We start from the raw sequence: 24,187 nt of genomic DNA, 5'->3' as shown, positions 1-24,187 counted from the left end.
AAATTTTAGTTTGTTATGTGTATGTTTTTTTTATAAAGAAATAGATTGAATTCAATTGAATTTATTATAAGGTACGTTCCACGTTGTATTTTGAACCTTTTTACAAATAGGATCTCAACAAATTACCAAAAGCAGGTAATGGAATGTTTTCTTTTTTTGTTTTTTGCAAGTAGTGGATTAAAGGCGCATTCACAAAGGTTTCTTTTCAATGTTCTTTGTTGATTCGAAACCTTCGTGTCAGTCCGTGTTGGTGTTATCCTCTCTCATCTAGTTTCGGAGTGAATTGTCTTCTGTGCCAGTGTATCCCTTTGTTTTACCGTATCTCCGTCCCTACTTGAAGGCTGTATCGCGCATCAAAGGTTCTACACAAACAGTTTTATCTGTCGCATGGCTATGTCAAATGAAAAGTGTAAATTGGAAATCTCCCTTGGCTTTCAGGGATGTCTTGGATCACCCATATATCTTTTGATACTGTTGTTATCGAACTGAGAACAGTATATGAGTATGTAGCATCGTAACTGTATAATGTTGTACCCCTTAACATATGTATATATATATATATATATATATATATATATATATATATATATATATATATATATATATATATATATATATATATATATATATATATATATATATATATGCAGGGTGTCCCATAAACCAAGGTATTCTTTTAAGGGGTGTTAGGCCAGCTTATTACTCACCAAAAAATGAACATGTAACCTCAGTAAACGTGCCTTAGTTTTTGAGATACTTCCACTTTTATGAATTTCCAGAACATTTTAGATCAGTTTTTTGAGTGCCACTTCCTCCATATTTTAAGATTCTTATTTATGTATCCATTTATATATGAATTAGATATTTATATGTATATCTGGAGAACCAGATTTGGAAATAAGTATTTGGATACACTCAAAATGTTGTGAATTAATATAATATCCCACTTCAAACCCTAACCACAACTTGAATGTAATTATTATTATAATGCACTACTTAAATTCATTCAATTCACATTAATGGAAACATGGTTTTCAACCCTTGCCTTATTGGGTTTATAACGTTTTTTACAACAGAATTATGTCTACCCTTCCACCAGTCTGATGATGTCTGAAACAGCAAAACCCTGGCGAAAAAAATTTAAATACAAAACTACATAGTTGTTACATTATTATATTCAATCTCATCCTGTAAATTGATTAAATATATTCCTGGAAGGTCATTGCAATAGAAATTTTACAATATATGGGACAGCTATAATGGATAAACTCGCAGCCTAAAATGGGCGTTATTTATACGTGGACCATTAAGAATGTCGTAGAATTGATACTCTTAACAAGTTCTCTCATTTTCTCCTCACTTAAATTCCTTATCCATTCATTTTATGGCGTTTTAAGACACTTTAAATATAATAATGACTACTCCACCCCGTAGTATAATGGTAAGCGTGTTTGGCTACTATGATGGTTCAATTTCCAGGTGGAGGGTCAAAAAATTAATAAAATCTTTTCAAATAATAAAACAGGAACCATAGCTTTTTCCACATTTATTTTGTTTGGCCAGTGACCGGGTTTTGTCGTAACTGATATCATATTTTGACAATGATATATACACAACAAGGCTGGGGTTAAAAACAATGATTTTATATAATTTTTACAAAATTAATTTAAGCAATGCATTATAATAAAAATTACAAATCAGTTATGTTCAAGGTTTGAAGTAGGATTTTATATAAAGCTTAATACATAAATGAATTTTATTAAGTATATTTAAATAATATATAAAGAGAATATGGAACCTGGGAAGTGTTATTGTTGAAAACGTAGACACAGAAAACGATATCAAAACCAGAATTAAGGCCGCTCATACAGTTTCATATCAGATAAGAGATATATTCTTTAACGATAACCTCAATCTGAAGCTTCGGCAAAGAATGGTTATTATTTTTGGTCAGTACTTTTATAAGGAGTTGAATCGTGGACCCTCGAGATCAGCACTTCATATAAACCGATTAAGCATTCGAAATGTGGCTACATCCTAGAATGCTACACATTCTATGGACCGATATGTTCAGGAACGTGAATGTGCTCCAAAGATCAAGATCAGGGAGACAGTTGCCGACTGATATCAAAGTCCGGAAAATGTCCAATCTGGGGCATGTTCTTAGAAGGGAGAAGTACGAACTATTGCACCTAATCAAAAACGCAAAATAAAAGGTCGACGAGGTGTGGGCAGAAGCCAGATCTCCTGGTTCCGGAATATACGAGATTGGACGGGGATCAGGACCGTCGAGGCGCTGTTTAGAGCTGCCCAAGACAAGGACAATTACTCTCAAGTGATAGTCGACGTCAGGGGGACCTGACATGACACACACAAAAGAAAAAGACCACTTCACCTTCATTTTATAAAAAAAAAAAAAACAAGATGAAAGGCGTATGCGCTTTGGAGCAGAAAATGGATAAGAGATACAATGTTCACTATGTCTGAAAACTCTTTCATTTTTAAAGTTTTATTCTATTAGATTGCACCATTTAAACAAACAGACTATAAATCTCTCTCCCAGAGGGCATATCTCGATATTAAAATCTTGAATCTTTAAAGTTTTATCTTTCATCTTCGAAAGTTCCTGAGTGATGATGAAATAAGTTTTTTCAATCAATAGTTACATGACCATATACGGTTAGTTTTAAACTTTTACTTTATATATTAAATTTTAAATCAAACACTGAATTTTTTATTCCACCAAGTTGTATTTTGTTGTTTAAAAACACATTTGAAAAAATTGTGACAATTGTTTTGTATTAATTCAAACGAATGTGAAGATTAAAATGCCATAACTAGACGAAACAATAATTGTGACCATTATTGTCATATTTTTTTATGTGTTTTTTAACAATAAAATACAACTTTTTAGACTCAAATAATATCTGTTTGATTTTAAAATTCAATATAAAAATTAAAATGGAGTTCTTTAAATTAAACGCCAAATCTGTAAATAAGTTAAACTTTTTCGTTTATCGTAGAAATAAAGTCAACTTGAATATTACAACTGAATACTACTTTTGAACACTTTTAGTACCTATGTATGTATATTTACAAATATGCTTTGATTTTTTTTCTACTCAAAATTTCGAAGCTGATGTAACTTACAAGGTTTCGAGTTAAAGGATTTTTTTTAAAGAATAACCCTCAAAACCTCTGCTTTTAGAGACTTGTCTGCAGGTAGGATAGTAAAGATAGGGAAGGTAGATGTGAAAAACATATCACAAACACCCAGACCAATTGAAAATAAATCGTTCTTGAATTCATTTTGCAATTGGAGGGAACTGAACCCGCGACGCTATTTTCGCAGTCGAGCCCATACCCAACTACGCTACAGCGCCTGTCACCTGTGTAGAGTCATGTATATTTATTTATATTTAAACCTGCAAGCAAATATTCTCCATAAAAATAGCATCAGTTCTGTTTTATCGAGTTCATTTGTAAACACCACTCAAATTCATAGAAAATTCAAACAGCGGAACGCGTCCATATTTCAAAATATTTATTTAAATCTATGGTTGAATTCGCGCTCTTTTCCGCAATTTCGTATTCGAAAAAAGAACGCAGCATTATCGAGCTTGTTTTTTGTGCAGTCATACCAACAGACAGGGTTATATTGAATAAATATTAGAGTGAAAAATTCACTAATATTTATTTGATCCCCCCTGGGAATCGAACCCGGGACCTCCAGTATGGTAGCCTAGCGTGCTGACCAATACACTACGGAGGCGGACTAAGGCGCTTCGTGGGTCGTAATTTATAATACTATACATATATAAATTGTTTTATGTTTTTTTTACAAAATTCAATAAAAGTTTGACGTCGCCCACCTTATCAAGCTGATATACCCTGGGAATATTAGAAAGAGGGGTAGGGAGATGAAAGAAAATTCTGCACAAAAAATATACTTAAATTAATTTAATTAAAAATATCAAAATTATACGAAAGCGACTTTAACTTAAACTAATCTTATCTGCTATCTTAAATTAGCTAAAAATTAATTAATCCTATCTTAAATTAAACTTATTCTAACCTTTGGTGAAAAAGTTGCGCCGTGATGCTGAGGTCGCCGTGATCCTTTGTGAAAAAGCTGCGCCGTGGGATGCTGGGATGACGTTCTTCTTATGACGGGCCGCCGTGCGATGATTCTTGCTTCTTATCTTCTTCTTCTCTTAGTAGAGCTTCAGCTCTTAATTTGAGGCTTATGACCCGGCGTGGGTCTGCTTTTGATACTCCGGATGAGTAACTTCCTTTTTTCTATCTTCTCTCTCTCCCGGCGTAGAGCTCCCGCTCTTCTCCTCACTTAAGTCTTAAAACCTGGTGTAGGTATGCTCCTTCTAACTGATTTCTCCCGACTGCTCGATCCCCCTGATCTCTCCCGACTGCTCCTTCCAACTCCTCGATCCCACTGATTTTCCGAATGCTCCGTCCAACTCTTCTTCTTCTCTGTGTCTTCTGACTGACCAGCCGTCCGACTGGTCGATCTCCTCTTACGACTTACTCCCTCCAACTGATCCTTCCAATTGTTGGCTTCCAAGAGCTGGCTTCCAAGTCCTCTATTCCGACCAACTGCCGGCTTCCAAGTCCCCGACTTCCAAGTCCTCCGGCTTCCAAGTGATTATTCCGACCAGTCCGACTGGTCGGTCTTTCCTTTTACGACTGATTCCTCCCAACTGATCCTTCCAACTGTTGGCTTCCAAGAGATCGATCCCACTGATTTCTTCCCGTTATATTCGGTTTCTCTCCTTGAAGATCACGCCCTCGAAACCATTTTTCATTGGCTGACGGTGCGCTTGTATCCACCCCCAAAATTTTCAACGTCTAGACATCAATTAGCAAACTTTATTTTATTTGCGCTATATCATAAACAAATGTTTTTACTATAATAATAAAAACCGCCGGGAAATAATCCCTTTACACAAAGGCCAGCGGGTTGGCGACAGTTTTTTTATGATTCAAACCTTTTTTTTTTAATACATTTTAGTTTTACGACAGGTAAATTATAAAAGGTCGGTGCCATAAAACGTATTTGCGCGCACAGAAAAATGTACCTAAGACTAATTAAATTAAACGATTGATAATTGATTATTTTTGCCAGGCTAGAGGAGAAACGTGGTTTCACCACGTCAATCCACCCCGCCTTGTAATGGCAAAAAAATCAATCTTCAATTAAATTATTAATATTTGCCTATTTCCTAACTTATTGACTACTTCTGTTTATACATGGTTATACTAGTGGGTAAATATAATATTTAAACTAACTATCCCTAGTTTCGGGTGGTTCAGTAACTCCCGGCGCTACGCGTAAGTCGTATACAGATTTATTTCCTCTGTCTACCCAAAATGCTCCTTGCGTTCCGATTTGCATTTGGACTTTAAATCCTATTCCTAATAAATGTATCCGGAGATCTTTCTTTATCTCATTTTCCCAAGCATCTATTTCTCTCTCTTCGTTCTCCCCTTGATCACGCAACGTGCCGTTTCTAGTTAGAGGCATATTTTTGTTTGTTTACGGTCACGTTAATCGATCAAAAAAAAAAATCGAATTACCTAACACCACACCTGTATTGTATTAAAACAAGAGAGAGCAAAAAAATATATGTAAATGTGCATTTAAAATTAATTTGACAAAAAAAACATATGCATAAAATGTGTAAATATTTACTTTCTTTATCTTCTACAATCTCCTACCCCTTTCTCAAGGTAATCAGCTTAAAATGGGACTGTCAATAAAAAAAAAAATATGTATTCCTATACATATGAATTTTTTTGTAAGTTTTCTCAGGGTCGCGAACCTCGAAATTTACAATATTTCGATGGCCGACACGTTTTGGGCGCCAATTGACGTCGCCCACCTTATCAAGCTGATATACCTTGGGAATATTAGAAGGAGGGGTAGGGAGATGAAAGAAAATTCTGCACAAAAAATATACTTAAATTAATTTAATTAAAAATATCAAAATTATACGAAAGCGACTTTAACTTAAACTAATCTTATCTGCTATCTTAAATTAGCTTAAAATTAATTAATCCTATCTTAAATTAAACTTATTCTAACCTTTGGTGAAAAAGATGCGCCGTGATGCTGAGGTCGCCGTGATCCTTTGTGAAAAAGCTGCGCCGTGGGATGCTGGGATGAGGTTCTTCTTATGACGGGCCGCCGTGCGATGATTCTTGCTTCTTATCTTCTTCTTCTCTTAGTAGAGCCTCAGCTCTTAATTTGAGGCTTATGACCCGGCGTAGGTCTGCTTTTGATACTCCGGATGAGTAACTTCCTTTTTTCTATCTTCTCTCTCTCCCGGCGTAGAGCTCCCGCTCTTCTCCTCACTTAAGTCTTAAAACCTGGTGTAGGTATGCTCCTTCTAACTGATTTCTCCCGACTGCTCGATCCCCCTGATCTCTCCCGACTGCTCCTTCCAACTCCTCGATCCCACTGATTTTCCGAATGCTCCGTCCAACTCTTCTTCTTCTCTGTGTCTTCTGACTGACCAGCCGTCCGACTGGTCGATCTCCTCTTACGACTTACTCCCTCCAACTGATCCTTCCAATTGTTGGCTTCCAAGAGCTGGCTTCCAAGTCCTCTATTCCGACCAACTGCCGGCTTCCAAGTCCCCGACTTCCAAGTCCTCCGGCTTCCAAGTGATTATTCCGACCAGTCCGACTGGTCGGTCTTTCCTTTTACGACTGATTCCTCCCAACTGATCCTTCCAACTGTTGGCTTCCAAGAGATCGATCCCACTGATTTCTTCCCGTTATATTCGGTTTCTCTCCTTGAAGATCACGCCCTCGAAACCATTTTTCATTGGCTGACGGTGCGCTTGTATCCACCCCCAAAATTTTCAACGTCTAGACATCAATTAGCAAACTTTATTTTATTTGCGCTATATCATAAACAAATGTTTTTACTATAATAATAAAAACCGCCGGGAAATAATCCCTTTACACAAAGGCCAGCGGGTTGGCGACAGTTTTTTTATGATTCAAACCTTTTTTTTTTAATACATTTTAGTTTTACGACAGGTAAATTATAAAAGGTCGGTGCCATAAAACGTATTTGCGCGCACAGAAAAATGTACCTAAGACTAATTAAATTAAACGATTGATAATTGATTATTTTTGCCAGGCTAGAGGAGAAACGTGGTTTCACCACGTCAATCCACCCCGCCTTGTAATGGCAAAAAAATCAATCTTCAATTAAATTATTAATATTTGCCTATTTCCTAACTTATTGACTACTTCTGTTTATACATGGTTATACTAGTGGGTAAATATAATATTTAAACTAACTATCCCTAGTTTCGGGTGGTTCAGTAACTCCCGGCGCTACGCGTAAGTCGTATACAGATTTATTTCCTCTGTCTACCCAAAATGCTCCTTGCGTTCCGATTTGCATTTGGACTTTAAATCCTATTCCTAATAAATGTATCCGGAGATCTTTCTTTATCTCATTTTCCCAAGCATCTATTTCTCTCTCTTCGTTCTCCCCTTGATCACGCAACGTGCCGTTTCTAGTTAGAGGCATATTTTTGTTTGTTTACGGTCACGTTAATCGATCAAAAAAAAAAATCGAATTACCTAACACCACACCTGTATTGTATTAAAACAAGAGAGAGCAAAAAAATATATGTAAATGTGCATTTAAAATTAATTTGACAAAAAAAACATATGCATAAAATGTGTAAATATTTACTTTCTTTATCTTCTACAATCTCCTACCCCTTTCTCAAGGTAATCAGCTTAAAATGGGACTGTCAATAAAAAAAAAAATATGTATTCCTATACATATGAATTTTTTTGTAAGTTTTCTCAGGGTCGCGAACCTCGAAATTTACAATATTTCGATGGCCGACACGTTTTGGGCGCCAATTGACGTCGCCCACCTTATCAAGCTGATATACCTTGGGAATATTAGAAGGAGGGGTAGGGAGATGAAAGAAAATTCTGCACAAAAAATATACTTAAATTAATTTAATTAAAAATATCAAAATTATACGAAAGCGACTTTAACTTAAACTAATCTTATCTGCTATCTTAAATTAGCTTAAAATTAATTAATCCTATCTTAAATTAAACTTATTCTAACCTTTGGTGAAAAAGATGCGCCGTGATGCTGAGGTCGCCGTGATCCTTTGTGAAAAAGCTGCGCCGTGGGATGCTGGGATGAGGTTCTTCTTATGACGGGCCGCCGTGCGATGATTCTTGCTTCTTATCTTCTTCTTCTCTTAGTAGAGCCTCAGCTCTTAATTTGAGGCTTATGACCCGGCGTAGGTCTGCTTTTGATACTCCGGATGAGTAACTTCCTTTTTTCTATCTTCTCTCTCTCCCGGCGTAGAGCTCCCGCTCTTCTCCTCACTTAAGTCTTAAAACCTGGTGTAGGTATGCTCCTTCTAACTGATTTCTCCCGACTGCTCGATCCCCCTGATCTCTCCCGACTGCTCCTTCCAACTCCTCGATCCCACTGATTTTCCGAATGCTCCGTCCAACTCTTCTTCTTCTCTGTGTCTTCTGACTGACCAGCCGTCCGACTGGTCGATCTCCTCTTACGACTTACTCCCTCCAACTGATCCTTCCAATTGTTGGCTTCCAAGAGCTGGCTTCCAAGTCCTCTATTCCGACCAACTGCCGGCTTCCAAGTCCCCGACTTCCAAGTCCTCCGGCTTCCAAGTGATTATTCCGACCAGTCCGACTGGTCGGTCTTTCCTTTTACGACTGATTCCTCCCAACTGATCCTTCCAACTGTTGGCTTCCAAGAGATCGATCCCACTGATTTCTTCCCGTTATATTCGGTTTCTCTCCTTGAAGATCACGCCCTCGAAACCATTTTTCATTGGCTGACGGTGCGCTTGTATCCACCCCCAAAATTTTCAACGTCTAGACATCAATTAGCAAACTTTATTTTATTTGCGCTATATCATAAACAAATGTTTTTACTATAATAATAAAAACCGCCGGGAAATAATCCCTTTACACAAAGGCCAGCGGGTTGGCGACAGTTTTTTTATGATTCAAACCTTTTTTTTTTAATACATTTTAGTTTTACGACAGGTAAATTATAAAAGGTCGGTGCCATAAAACGTATTTGCGCGCACAGAAAAATGTACCTAAGACTAATTAAATTAAACGATTGATAATTGATTATTTTTGCCAGGCTAGAGGAGAAACGTGGTTTCACCACGTCAAGTTATTTATAATATATTTTATATAAAGACATGTTAATTTGTTAAACTTTCCCCAAAAGGCCGACATTTATTATTTGGTTTGGGAACAATTTAAAGCGCACATATTCGCCCATAAAACAGTCTAGAAAAAATGTTGCCCTGTATAAAATTTCCCCGCTCGCCCGGGTAATATTTTCAATCTGTACGGTGGCACAGTTTACCGTACAACATTATGTAAATCTGCGGTTCAGGCTGTCCCGCGTGTGGCAATGTTCCGGATTTTCATTCGCTTGTATCGAAACGGCGAAAAATTATGTCCACTTAAAAAAGACAAGCTCAAATATAATATCCTACGTTTATTTATAATTTAAATTGACAACAAAAAGACAACGATGTAATTTTTACAGAATATTAAATAAAAGTCATTCCATAACATTTCGAGTGTGTCAAAATGACTGTGTATTTTCTGGGATCTCCACTAGAGTTATTTTTACATTTTTGACATCTCAACATTCTCCTTCAAACACTTACCATTATGTATGGCACCGCAACATATGATCGCAGTGTTATCTTGATCTTTAATTTAAAAAAATCATTAAGTTTATACGTTCCAATACGGTGTTTGAAAATAGTGCTGAAAGCATCGAAACACGTGTCACAGTAGCTTTTAAGAAATAGTGGTATTTACCGAGTAAAAATTTTAATTAAAAATGGATAGGTTTTACCTCAAAGTGACTCCCGAATCAATTAATGAATAGTTATCTTGATCGTTAACACATGAAGGAAAGGTGATCAGCCCTCCGCTTCAGGTACCAATCCAGGGTAATACTGAATAAATATTAAAGTCAAAAAATACTTATGTTTATTTAAACCTCCCAGGAAATCAAAATGGAAAACCTGGAAAGAAAAATATGGATGTCTGGATGTTTACAGGGCTTATGACTGACCTATCATAGGCTGGTTAAGTGATCACTTTATACACGTGTAACATTCATTATTCTACCCATGATTGAAAACCACACTACTCAGAAATAGGCATTTCCCAGCATGTTATGGAGTTAGATTTAAATTTTTCCCAATAGAGTGCAGAAACCCAGATTAGTGAACATAATTATTATGTTTTTATCACTATAAATATTTTATTATAACTTAATTATAATCAGTCTTCATTAGGAAGCAGTTAGCTCCGGTAGACATTTTAATTAAGTTATAATATAAAAGTGAACAAATATTTGTACGCCCTCAAAATGTTGTGTATGAAATAATCTGGTCAAATTATAAGCTGCATAAGAAATCAGGCGTTTCCTCGTATTTAAAAAAATCGGCTAGGATATTGCATATATCGTAATAAAGGGTCTTTGAGAAATAAAAGCTGTCCCAATCCAACGAAAGTCTTTGATTAAATATATATCAAGGGGTGAGAGTATTAAATGGTGAAAAGCTATGGAGGAAAAAAATCCACGCTTCAAGCTTTTGGTCATATATTTGATCATGCAAAGAATTTCTTCAAACGCAATATTTAATTTCTGACCGTTACCATTAAGAATTCCAGTAGTGATGGTGTCTTTAACAGTGTCCGTCGATGTTTGCTTCTCGTTGGAAAGGACAAGGTGGAAAGTGAATTTATTAAAGTCCAGGTATCGTAAAACCTTATTCTGTTAATTGTTTTTGTATCTATTGTATGCAATGTATATAATGTAAAAATTAAAAAAAAAGAACAATAATTAAAATAAAAAAGTGTATTAACATGTTAGTATTTCGGCTCACACAGGCCATACCTAAAGGGCCGTAATACTTATAGTAAAAAAAATGTATGTATCTATGAAATAAATAAATAAAAATAAATATAAAAAATCACGTTAGCTTTACGTTACCTTTTTTAAGTATTTTTTTTTTAATTTTCCCATTTTAATAATTTTCTAAATAAAGTCTTTTCGTTTTAATCTCATCTTTTTGTAACAGACCAGAGAGCTGTTCCTGAGTTATAAATTATTCACCCTTTGGAAACTTGCAAAATGTCACATTTTTCGTTACGTACCAGTTTTGACAAATGGAGGCATGTCTTTACGAGTTCTTTCAGGTTGTTTAAAGTGATATATTATGGTAAATTCGACACTCTGCTTCCTATACGTACTTATTTGTGAACAAGGAAACTCGCCATATGCAGGTTTCACTATAACTATGTTTATATATATATTTATATATATATATATATATATATATATATATATATATATATATATATATATATATATATATATATATATATATATATATATATATATAAACATATAAATATACATTTATATATATATATATATATATATATATATATAAATATATATATATAAACATATAAATATATTTTTATATATATATATATATATATATATATATATATATATATATATATATATATATATATATATATATATGTATAGAAAATGTTCATTATGTGCAAATCTTAAAAAATATACAAAAGAAAAGAAAAATACTATCATATCATTAATAAACAATGAACCTTGAGTACAAGAGCTCAGTCTCTTTTTTGGAGAGGCGCAGCGAAACTGAAATTATAAGTTTGCCATATGTTTAAATGTATAGAAATTGTATCAAATTGTATTTAAAACACGTTACTTTATTAAATAAACAAAAATATATAAAAAATATTTTTATAAATTGGCAAAAAGAGGGTGAAAGTAGACTAAATGCAGTCAATAATCTCTCAGACGAATGTGCGTTAAAACTATGCAAGAAAGAATGCAAGGCTGAGATAAGCTTAATCCATAAAAAAATGTGTGTTAGATGGTTTACATGTGGAACGAATGAGTGAGGAACGATTGATAAAATAAATTTTTATGGGGAATTAAGCTCGAAATTGGAGCGAAAGGAAGACCAATGAAAACATGGCATGATCAAGTATGTCCAATACTAAAAATCGGCAGGTATGTACATATATAAAGAGATGCATGAATGTGAAAGAGGCGCAGAATGTTTACAAAGATACGTGGTGTGGCGTATTATTCTCTCTGCCAACCTGTGCGGGGAAGCAGTGCGATGGATTGCTAGTTAGTTGATTAGTCAAGCGTTTTCTTATGTTTTTGTATGAAATGACTTTTAGTCAATGTTTATTTATTGTTTCAGGCATACACTCCAACTGGATTTGAAAAATACAGCACTACCTACAATGTGACCGACTATAAGATTACATTCTCCGTTTGGGACACCTCAGGTGAGTGATTATTTAATTAAATTAAAATATTTTACTATTGTAAGTAAATTTGCAAAAAGATTTGTGATTCCACTGAATTTATTTCTTTTGTGACGGCTGTTTCGTCTTGCAAGAGCATTATCAAACTATGTAAAAAATGCAGCTATTCGTATTTAAATACAAAATTTGTCAAAGGTGGGATAATCAATAACTTGACCTCAATTAGATCTCAAATATTTAAAATACTTGATCATGCCAAATTTTCCCCGGTTTTCCTCTGGTTCTATTACTTACTTGATCCTCCTCATAAAATTGTATGCAAGTAAAGTGATTTGCTGGTGAATGTTTCAAATCAGAAGTTTTTAAAAGAGGTTTTTTAGATATTTAAAATAGAATATAGATCTAGATGTAAAATAGTAGTGAATCGGGGAATTTCGATAGATGGTAACAGGTAGATGATTTCATATATCTGATAGAAAGCATATTTTCTAGTGATGGAAATATTGATACATATATATATATATATATGTATAAATATATTAATATATATATATATATATATATATGAGTGTGTGTGTATGTGTACATATGTATGTGTATATAGAGAGAGCTCTATACATTATCTCTTTCTTTTCTTTCGTGTAACGAAATATGCCTAAGAAACATGACGCATAATCGATTTTATCGAATTGCCGCCCAACAAGTTTCACTTAAAAAAGTATCCACTTAATTGAGGTAGGTACCGCGTTATATTTTAAGAGCGGCGTTTTCAATAAGGGAAATTTAATTCTAAGCGTATTATTCAAATTGGTAGTAAGAAACACTTAAGTTTCGTCGATTAATTATGTTTAATGTTTATGCAGTCTGTTACCTCCGGCGCAGAATGGGTCACAATTAATTCAACCAAAATTCAAGAGGATTAACATATAACGGGCCATTCTTACTCTTTATTTATAGCTTCGGCAGTTCCCTTAATCCCCAATTAAAGATAACGTTTCTAATTTAACTGAGAAATTCCCAATTTCCGACTGCTTCTTGAAAAACAATTGTCAAAACTTTTATGAATACAAATTTCCAGGGTGGGATTCCATACGGAAGTCGGCACATAATGTCAATGACTTTAACTAAACAGTAAAACCTCGATATAATGAACTTCGGATGTAACGGAAAAACAATCCGGTCAATAAATACACTGGCCAACAATGATTTTGTAAGTGAAATTTTGATGACTGATTTGGACTAAGTTAATCGTTCTTATTCAAAGTCTATATCGTGACAAGCTTGTATCACGTCAAGTTTTGACGTTACTGTCATATTATTGTTTGTATTGACCACATACGTTGAAACCGTATGGTGATCACTTTACACACGTGTAACATTCCCCAATTATTCCCATGATTGACAACCACACCACTTTAATTTTCGGAACTTCAAGATATATTGATCACACTCGCAACACAGTATGTGCGATTTAAATATACCCATTTATGTTGGAAAGAAGAAAGCTTTTATTAAGCAGAGACTCTTTCCATTTGTTTGTGAATCCGAATCCTGGATTATATTCACAAACTTGAAAAACGCTGGGAAACATAATTTTCAATTTATATTAGCTTGTAATTTAACCAGTTCATTTATTTACAACATTTTAAGTGTGTCCAAATACTTGTTCACAAATTTGGATTATCTACAAAAAAAATTTTTACATCTTGACATATTTGAAAATCACGTTTTCTAGCATTTATTTCTTATTCATCTTTGTGAAGATGTCAAAAAAATATTTAAAAAGTTATTTACGCTACGATGTAAAAGCGTTAGCTTTCCTTTGGAATCGACGTCATGTGGAAATGTGCGTTCGTTTCACGACCCTTATTTCACTTTAAGTCGAACGCTTTTGCGAAGTGTTCCCACCCCCGAGCTTCCATTCGTCAACGTTCGCAAGGAGCATGAATGTCAAACCGAAAATTACTTTTAATTTGGATCGCCCGCCCCCCGTTCTGTTACAAAGTTTAATGTAAAGTTAAGCAGTTTTATAAAGCTCGACGCTGTTCACATATTACGTATTCGTGGTACCTACGTATGTACTTAAAAATTAAATTTTCTTCAAGGATTTAGTTAGGATTAAAAGATAAAAGATTTTAAGTTTATAAGTTTAACCTAGTGTTAATATTAAAAGCATTTACAATGCGGTTATTTAAAAAAATAACACTTTTGTAATTCCACTTATTTCATTAAACACGACTCGTTTCGTTGTATTATATAGTATTTTCAATTTTCAATTTCAATTTTCAATTTTCAATTTATTCAACAACAAAAAATAATATATCCATAACAAACAATATTCAAGGCGTATATATTAAAAGTAAGCAAGAAGACTTAAAGGTGTAGAAGAATCCCGCTTCGGAAAACTCCTTCGGACACATGGAACAGATCAATATCTAATGTGATATTGTTCAACATAGCGGTAGCTCTTCCTACAGGCATAACCATCGGCAGGTTGGTCCTGTGTATAGGAATGTGAAACAATCTATGCCGACGCTGTCTTAGGTAACTATCGGGAACATACAGACCAATGTTCCGGATAATTTCAGGATCATCGATCATACCGCGCAACAATCGATAAAAATGCGTAATCAAATACACATTCCATCTAGTCTCTAAACTATTGTAGCCAAGCATACCCTGGAGAAACTCGGTCGGTCGGTATATAACTATAATTGTTCTCATTGACAGGTGAAAAGTAAAATCAACGAGCCATAAAAATATTCAGGTACGGGTCATTTACACTACTTGAAAAATATTTTGTAAACATTTTTTATTCATCATCGGGTTTCTTTTCATTACTTGTTAAGTGATAATAACGGTGAAAACCAATCACCGGGGCATATTAATTATTATATTTTGACATCTCAACATAGATGAAGAATAATATGAGAATCTCAATATTTACAGGTATTATGTCCTGCCGTAGGCTGGTTAAGTGATCATTTTACACATGTGCAATATTCACCATTATACCACGCTATTTAAATTGTTGGAACTCCTACAAATATCATTAATCTCATGACACTGTACATGTGACTTCAGTAGAGCCATCTCTGTTAGATTGCGAAAGCTTTTATGTAGCAGAGACGCTTATAGTTATATTTTGGATTTATCTCATTGCGATTCTTGTATAGCATCACTACTCTCGTAATGAATGTTTTTGAAGGCGATGTGATTATGTTACCATATCGCTCACTCCTTTCAAGAACGTCATAAATCGAAATACTTGATTTTTCAGCAGAACGTTTTTAAAGTTTAAAAATATAATAGAATGTATTGAAAATAAATATCAAGCCACTTACTGAACTTTTTACTGTGCAACATATCTTATCAGGTAAAACCTAAAGGCTTTTTCTCCATTTGAAAAATATTTAGTATATTTAACAAAATAATTAAACAATACCTTTTCTTCGAAATGCAAAAACAACACTTTCTGATCTGTAGCGGGTAAATATTTAGTTAAAAATATGCCTCTTCTGCTGGGATATAGTACATTTTCTGGGCATTCTGAAAACATGCATAACTGAAAATTGACGATTTTTGATTTATGACGTTCTTGAAAGGAGTGAGCGATATGTAGGTAAGTTCTGTATTTGTAACATAATACAACATTACTAAACACAACATTCGTATGCCGCGGAGCACTGGATAAACGAAGCTTCTAGTTTAACGGTTTGGTAAATAATTAACCTGGGAATTAGTGGAAACATACGTTGAATATTTCTCGCTAATTTGTAATTACATTCGGTTATCGCCGTAATTAATCTATACAAAATGGCGTCTGTTCTACACAAAGCCGGGCTGTACGTAATATTATGCAACTGACGTTTTGACATGATACGAATTGTGTTAGGAAGCCGCATCGGGAAACTGTTTTTATGAAAATTAATCATACAAAAAGCTTTGCGAACTCTTTCAGCGATGGCGTTTTAGTAACTCCGGACCAACAGACATGCCATGGTGCCGTATAAATCCAACTTTATAAAAAAACGAACCGCATTTTCATTATGTTGATATCACTCATTGTCGACATAGTTCTGCTTATTTTTCATTATTATTTAATTAATTTTACAGACTTGGATAATACTGATAATAATTTTGGATAATTTATATAGCGCCATTTTCGCAAATGACTTCCTCGTGTGGCAAAAACCGATATGGAATGTAGTCACTATTCGTTACGTTAACCATGATTTAAAATTATATATTTTGGAGTATATCCGTACCTATCTGTACGATATTTTAAGAATTGTCTCTAGTGTATTTGAATTTATACAGATCGATTGAAGTTTTACGTCACTTAACGCACGACAATCCCTTTCTTTTAAGCCCGCCTGAAAACATGATTTCTTCTACATTCTTCTTCATCTATGTTGACATGTCAAAAATGTGAAAAATAACTCCTGATAATTTGTAAAAATAGTTTGTTCGCCTCCGTAGTGTAATGGTCAGCACGCTCGGCTACCGTTCTGGAGGTCCCGGGTTCGATTCCCACGGGGGGTAAAATAAATATAAGTGATTTTTTCACTGTACTATTTATTCGATATTACCCTGGACCCTGGACCGGTACCTAAAGCGGAGGACTGATCACCTTTCCTTCATGGTTAATGATCAAGATAACACTGCGTTTGTATTACGCAGTGCCCTATGCACCATTGGGGTGCGGATAAGGGTTTAAAAAATATATATAATAATTTGTAAACAATTATTTGGACGCACTTAAAATATATATATTTTTGGATTCCTTACAATATTCGATGGAAAAGAATAATTTTATTACCTCAATACGTTGAACAATGACAGCCATCACACTAAGTGATAGATATCAACTGAGTAGAATGACAGGTCCCGGATGCGTTTGATAGAATTTCGTTTAACTATAAATCAGTCGTTTAACGTCATTCGAGAATACGAGCACATTTCGCTCACTCCTTTCAAGAACGTCATAAATCAAAAATCGTCAATTTTCAGTTGTGCATGTTTTCGGAATGCCTAGAAAATGTACTATATTCCAGCAAAAGAGGCATATTTTTAATTTAATATTTACCCGCTACAGGGCAGAAAGTGTTGTTTTTGCATTTTGAAGAAAAGGTATTGTTCAATTATTTTTTTAAATGTACTAAATATTTTTCAAATGCAAAAAAAACGGTCAGGTTTTACCTAAAAAGATCTGTTGCACAGTAAAAAGTTCAATAAGTGGCTTGATATTTATTTTTAATACATTGTGTTTTATTTTTAAACTTTAAAAACGTTCTCCTGAAAAATCATGTTTTTTGATTTATGACGTTCTTGAAAGGAGTGAGCGATTTGTTGAATAAAATAGAAAAAAAAGTGGTAAAGGAACGTCAACATCTTTGGGCATTCACAATCAAATAGCTTAAATGATGTTTTTACAGATTTAAAAGAAGAAAAAATGTTTTTAATGTGTATTTATTCAATATCCAACAGCCCATACCGTGTGAGTTAGTAGCGACATCTATCGAGATGCTTGTGAATTAAAGATTTTTTTTTTTTTTTTTTGTTTACATATACTAGGAGACATACATTATTTATGTCTTTTTATCGGAGGACACATCGCTTACTCCTTTCAAGAACGTCATAAATCAAAAAACTTGATTCTCAGGAGAACATTTTTAAAGTTTTAAAATATAATACAATTTATTAAAAATAAATATCAAGCCACTTATTGAACTTTTTACTGTGCAACAGATCATTTTAGGTAAAACCTGAAGGTTTTTTCTCCATTTGAAAAATATTAATTATATTTTTAAAAAAATAATTAAACAAAACCTTTTCTTCAAAATGCAAAAACTACAGTTTCTGCCCTGTAGCGGGTAAATATTAAGTTAAAAATATGCCTCTTTTGCTGGGATATAGTACATTTTCTTGGCATACCGAAAACATACACAACAGAAAATTGACGATTTTTGATTTATGACGTTCTTGAAAGGAGTGAGCGACATCCATTAATTGTGAATTTACAAAAAAATAACACTTTTACTTGAATTTTTTATTGTCATAATGGAAAAAATAATGTCGTACGTTTTGTTTGAATCTATTCTTTTAATTTAATATTACTACAATACAAACACAATTTGATTCATTGTCTAGACATTTCTTCTTTTAACATATCTTATACTAGTTACGATGTGCTTCTCTAAAAAAGAGCCTTAACTCTTGTGCTTGGAGATTGAGTTACTATTTATACTAGATTAATGATATAACAGTTTTTTCTTTGTATTAATCTGTAGAAAGGTTATTGAAATATTTGATTCTCAAATATGTGAAGTTCTGTTGGAATTATTAAATGACTTGAATGATTATCGAAATAGCTAGAAATCTTACATATTCGGTCACCTCGTGCGTGTGTGCGTTATTTAAACAGGAAGCCAGAAAAGGATATTTAAAGAATTCTTACTTACAGATCGTTTATTTATATAAGCTCGTACACTACAATTATTATTGATAATTACTATTAATACTTAATCTTATAAATGATTGAAATATAGAAGTAAAAATGTGAAGCTAGATAAACACGTCCGTTAGGACCAAGCGGTGCAGGCGAATCTCGGCCTCTTCTCTTTGGTTGGCCGCGATCGTTGATTTCGTTCGGGAATCTCCGTAACGAATTCGTATTTTTCAGCGGTGCCAATTTGGCGGTGTAGCTAGACGCCTACACATATAAAATGCTATACAAATTCTATTACAGAATTTTTATTATGAAGACATACGGATTTCTATTTTGTAATTAAGAGAAATCAGATGCTTAGATATCAAAATATATTCCTTTCTGGATAACTTTGAATCCGAATTCATTACCCTTGAATCTGAAAACAAACTATATTTTCTTTTACGTTTCAATCTCTTCATTCCATCTTATCGATGTCCACATTTAAGGACCAATTAGTTAAAAGGGTTTGAAAGGCTCAAGTTTTGCGGTATTAGGAAGCGATTCGTTTCGCCAAATGAGGCGAGAATGTTTATGGCGAATTTCACCGCTAAATCTGGGAACACATCCTTTATGCGGACGTCAAACTCGTACATAACCTTAATAGAGATGCGAATATACGATTTTTGACGAAAACCGATAGATTATAACCGGTTGCCAAGAATGATAGAATAACTAACTAACTAACTACCCATCATACCACTTTACGTCAGGGGTAGTAAGAAATAATATAACGTATTCTCTTTATCAATTATTTTTACCCTATTTATATTCCCTGTAAATATCCAGACTTCTTTTTTTTGAGATATCGAAATGTAAATTAGTAAGATACTGAAAAAAAATTGAAATGGCCAATTTGTATTAATTGGAATTTCCTTAAGAAATTTATTCATAAACCGTACTATCCATCGGACAAACCTCAAAGTTGAGATATCAAAAATGTTTCTCTTGTTTCCAGCGAATATAACCACGTTCGATATTCTTACCGAAACGTCAGATTATTATTTTCATAATTTCTCATCGATTTTTTGCGATTATTTTATAAAATAGGGATGTTCGCATCACTACGCCTCGCTCGGACACTGATTTCCCGCGCTAACGTAATGGCCGCCGGTGAAAAGTCAGAATCCCGCCACGGTAAAGTCTAAACTTCCCGTTTCATTGGCTTTCTATGAGCCATTCTGGCCAAATACGGTCGTTTGTAACCCGCATAGGTAGCGACCGAGATGTATCCATTAGCGATTCTCTCTCCAGAGCAGATACTTTATAGAGAAGGCCGGAACGAATGGCGGGAAAAATTCCGCGGTATTATGTGATTATGGTGAAAGCTCCGCCATAGGGCGCTTGTCCACTACCCGGAATTACGCGGAATTTTACCGTCCGGCACGTCAGTTAGCGTTTTAAAACGTTAATTGGCTTGTGCTTTTGTCCATATTTCTTCGGATCGGTGCTCTTGATCGGTGCGTGAACACGTTGCGCGTAAATTCGATCACGCTAAACTGTCGTAGTCGTTTTCATTTTTCAAAACCAGAAATCCCGGGTAGTGGACAAACGCCCATAGGCAGACTGCAGCGCTGGATGTAGATGGATACTTTTAAGGATTTAGGAACGTTGTATGATAGATGTCCGAATGTTTATGATAAAGGAAAAAATGCGGGGCTGTTTAAAAAAGTTTAGGCATAGGTTTTTTAATCGATTAACATAATCGAATGAGTGAAGAAAGGGTAGTAAAACAAATTTATGAGGCGAATGTGATTGGTAATAGAAGACAGGAAGATCGAGATAAACTGCACATTCGTGCATCTCCTCATACAAACACGTCGATTATTTTGACTTGATATGCCAAATTTTCCTCGGTCTTCCTCTGCTTCTATTACAAACCAAATTCGCTTACCAGGCTTTGCGGGTATGACCGCGATTGCAGCTATGTTGTTGTCACCAATGTTTCACCAACATACCCACATTCCTTACAGATTGGAATATAGACGATTTATTTTTGTTTTAGGGACCCCGGCGTACGACACAGTGAGACCCCTCGCTTACCAGGACGCAGGAGTCTTCCTTCTCTGCTTCACTGTTAGCGATCCAGAGTCCTTGCAGAACGCCGTAACCAAAGTAAGTCACTAACATAATATTGACCCGATACTACTAACATCGACCCGATTAACACAAATAAGAAAAAAATAATTAAATACAATAATAGTTAAAATGTAACTTTGTTTAAAAATTACTATAAATATTTTATTATAACTTAATTAAAATAAAAATTTTAAAGTGATTTTAAAACAAAATTAGGTTTCAATTATAAAATGAAAAATCACAAAGTTAGTGCTTCAAATATAAATTTTACGAATGTAATACGACAACATTTTGAGTGTATCCAAATCCTTGCTCACAAATATGGGTTTCCCCACATAAGGGCTATTTTTAGATTTTGACATCTCAGCATAGATGGAAAACAATATGAAAGGCTGGGTATTTACTGGACTAACGACCGTCTTAGGCTTAGTTAAGTGATTCAAATTATAATCGTCATAAAAAAATAAAAATCACATTTTCATGCTTTTAAAATAATTTCGCATCCTTGCATTTTTTCCTTATATCATGCTTGGTTTTGCCGCACTGAGAGATCACATTTCGACTGCATTCAGTCCACTTTTATCCTTGTTTTGCCTCCATGAACTCCAAAAACTCCATGCTTCACTTCCATACATCAGGGTTGGAAATAACACGCCCATAAAAATTTTACATCCCTAACAGAGAGAGGGTCGGAAAATAACTCACTCTTATTAGAAAATAATATAATTTCCGCTTCCGTCCGGATACGAGTCACTGTTCGACCAAAAGAGTACGGACACAATATGAGCCATTCATGAAAAGATCGTAAAGTCTAGGTCCTTAAAACGAGTAATATCACGTTTCGGTCATTCTTATTTTATATAGGGTGTTTTCCAAGAGGTATACAAATTTAAATTTCTCGCAACAAATTGATGGTGGCATCCGCAGTGTCACGTGTTGCGCCATTTTGTTGAAACCACAGCTCTGTCACGTCAATGCTATTCAACTAAGGTACGAAGTCAGCAATCATGGTTCTATAGCGCTCTCCATTGACCGTAACATTCTGGCTGGCAACGGCTTTTAAAAAATATGGACCAATGATTCCACCTGCCTATAAACCACACCATACAGAAACTTTAAATGGATGTAAGGGCGTCTCGACAAAGACTTGGCCATTTAACCAAAAATGTGCCTCATCGATGAAAAAATTTATGAGTTAAAAAGAGGATCAAGCTGAATTTGTTTTAGACCAATTCACCGAACCTGCGATTTGCGATGGTCATTCAGTCTATTTATGGTGAAATGGCAAAAAGTACTAACTACAAATCAACTGTTTAATGTCAAATTGACACTCTGTAGAAAAAATGTTGCCAGTTTAAAAACACAAGTTTTAATAAATAAAAAAAACACTCTTTATTTTTTGTGAATATAACAGAATAGTTTCACTATATTACAAGATAAGTACTTGTACTGTTTCAATTACAAAATTCCAATCTGTAAAAATACCACATATTTCCATCCATCTGAAAAGGAAAACATTCGATGCATGTGTACTCTCAATGCTCACATATGGATTCGAGATATTTACCCTAAAAAAACGAATTATACATAAACTCCAGGTAACACAAAGAGCAATGGAGAGAAGAATGTTAAACATACCCATTACGGATCAAAAATGAATTTTTGGATAAGGGAACATACCAAGGTAACCGAAGTGGCTCAAAGAATCGTGTAGCTAAAGTGGGACTGGGCAGGTCATGTGACACGTATGTCTAAGGATAGATGGAAAAAAATTTGCTTGACTGGAGGCCTAGAACAGGATACAGAAGCATAGGTAGACTCCAGACAAGATTGTCCAATGAAATTAAGAAAGTGGCGGGCCTGCGCCGAAAAAAGAACACGTCCAACAGGGAACTGTGGAAGTCCAAGCGGGAGCCTTTGTTCAATACTGGACACAAGAAGAAGGCTGAAGTAAGTGAAAATACCTGGAATAAGAAAGAGTGGGAGAAAAGGGGAGAGAAGAAAGATCAAAGCTCAAGTCAAAGACAAATTGTATGAAACGAGAAACACACCACGATATCAATGTCGACTTATAATCATTGTTAATGATCTCAGTATTCCATGTCAAGTTGAACGTATAATAATCCCAATAATCATCATCAATACCATTGAGATAAGTGTGCGTCGAAGATGCAACTGCTTTGAAAGCCACCTAAACATTACTCTTCTTCTTCTTCTTGTCCTCCACTACTGGATATAGGCCTCTTTCATCATCCACATCCTTCCATTTCCTTCAATCAGTTGCTATTTGCAGCCAACTTCTACCCCCCACAGCGGCTATGTTGTCAGACCATAATTTTTGAGATTTTCAGACGCCTCTTTGATTCTCCTAAGGTCTCCATCTCAACATTTTTGGGGTCCATCTTGTCATGAAACTTCTAAATAAAGTACATTTCGTTATGACGTCAGTCTAAGTATTAATTGAAGAGTCCAAGTATGTTATTGTGATACGATTCATGCGTTACATCATGTGCGAAGGCTTGTGTATATGGTTGATTTGAGTAAGCTTTATTTAGCAGAGACTCTTAAATATATGCAAGGTCCTTACCTTATGGATTCGGAGACACACCTAAATTATTGTGATAATTAGTTTTATTCAGGATACGCGTGTCGGTAGTGATGTTAGAATATCCGCTCTGTCAACTAAGATTTGAGTATTTTTGTTCTCAGTGGTACTCGGAGATCAGAGCCCACTGCCCGGCCTCTCCAGTGATACTGTGCGGATGCAGGAGCGACCTCAGATCAGATCCGGACATACAGAACTTCCTGGCCAAACACCATCTGATGCCAGTCACGAGCGAACAGGTATAAACTATTTTTTTTAACTTTTTAAACACTTTTTGGACTGTTTTACTGTTTTTATCTGTCGTATTCTATGTTTTTTATTAAACTGGCATAATTATTTTGTAAAAAAACCCATAATTAATGTCTTTTTTTTTATATGTAAAAATATATAAAGAAGAGTATGGAAGTCTGGGCAATTACAAGGCTTACGACATATCATAAGCTGGTTAAATGATCACTTTACACATGTGCAACATTCACCATTTCACCCATGATTGACAACTACATTACTCAAATTTTCATAGATACATGGTATTGATCAATTCCACCATAGATGGCCCCAGTGAATTCACATGTCATAAGATTATTAATAAATGTAGAAGT

The 24,187-nt window shown here is 34.6% G+C and overlaps 1 protein-coding gene across 2 annotated transcripts in view; it reads left to right on the top strand.

Annotated features, from left to right (window-relative positions):
* The window catches only part of LOC148300348 (ras-like GTP-binding protein rhoA), a 198,859-nt gene that overhangs the window by 162,604 nt on the left and 12,068 nt on the right, over positions 1-24,187 (top strand). For both annotated transcript variants that reach the window (XM_088274936.1, XM_088274935.1), the window contains exons 3-5: positions 12,345-12,432; positions 20,907-21,016; positions 23,690-23,824. In XM_088274936.1, the coding sequence (XP_088131062.1) occupies positions 12,345-12,432; positions 20,907-21,016; positions 23,690-23,824 (333 nt within the window). The remainder of the gene's footprint in view (positions 1-12,344; positions 12,433-20,906; positions 21,017-23,689; positions 23,825-24,187) is intronic.

The sequence above is a fragment of the Brachycentrus maculatus genome, unplaced genomic scaffold (genome assembly GCF_059751285.1).
Source record: "Brachycentrus maculatus isolate JH-2025_06_01 unplaced genomic scaffold, ASM5975128v1 h1tg000748l, whole genome shotgun sequence".
Classification (NCBI taxonomy): Eukaryota; Metazoa; Arthropoda; class Insecta; order Trichoptera; family Brachycentridae; genus Brachycentrus; species Brachycentrus maculatus.
Note: the sequence above shows the minus strand (reverse complement) of the source record. Positions and strands in the feature narration are given on the sequence as shown.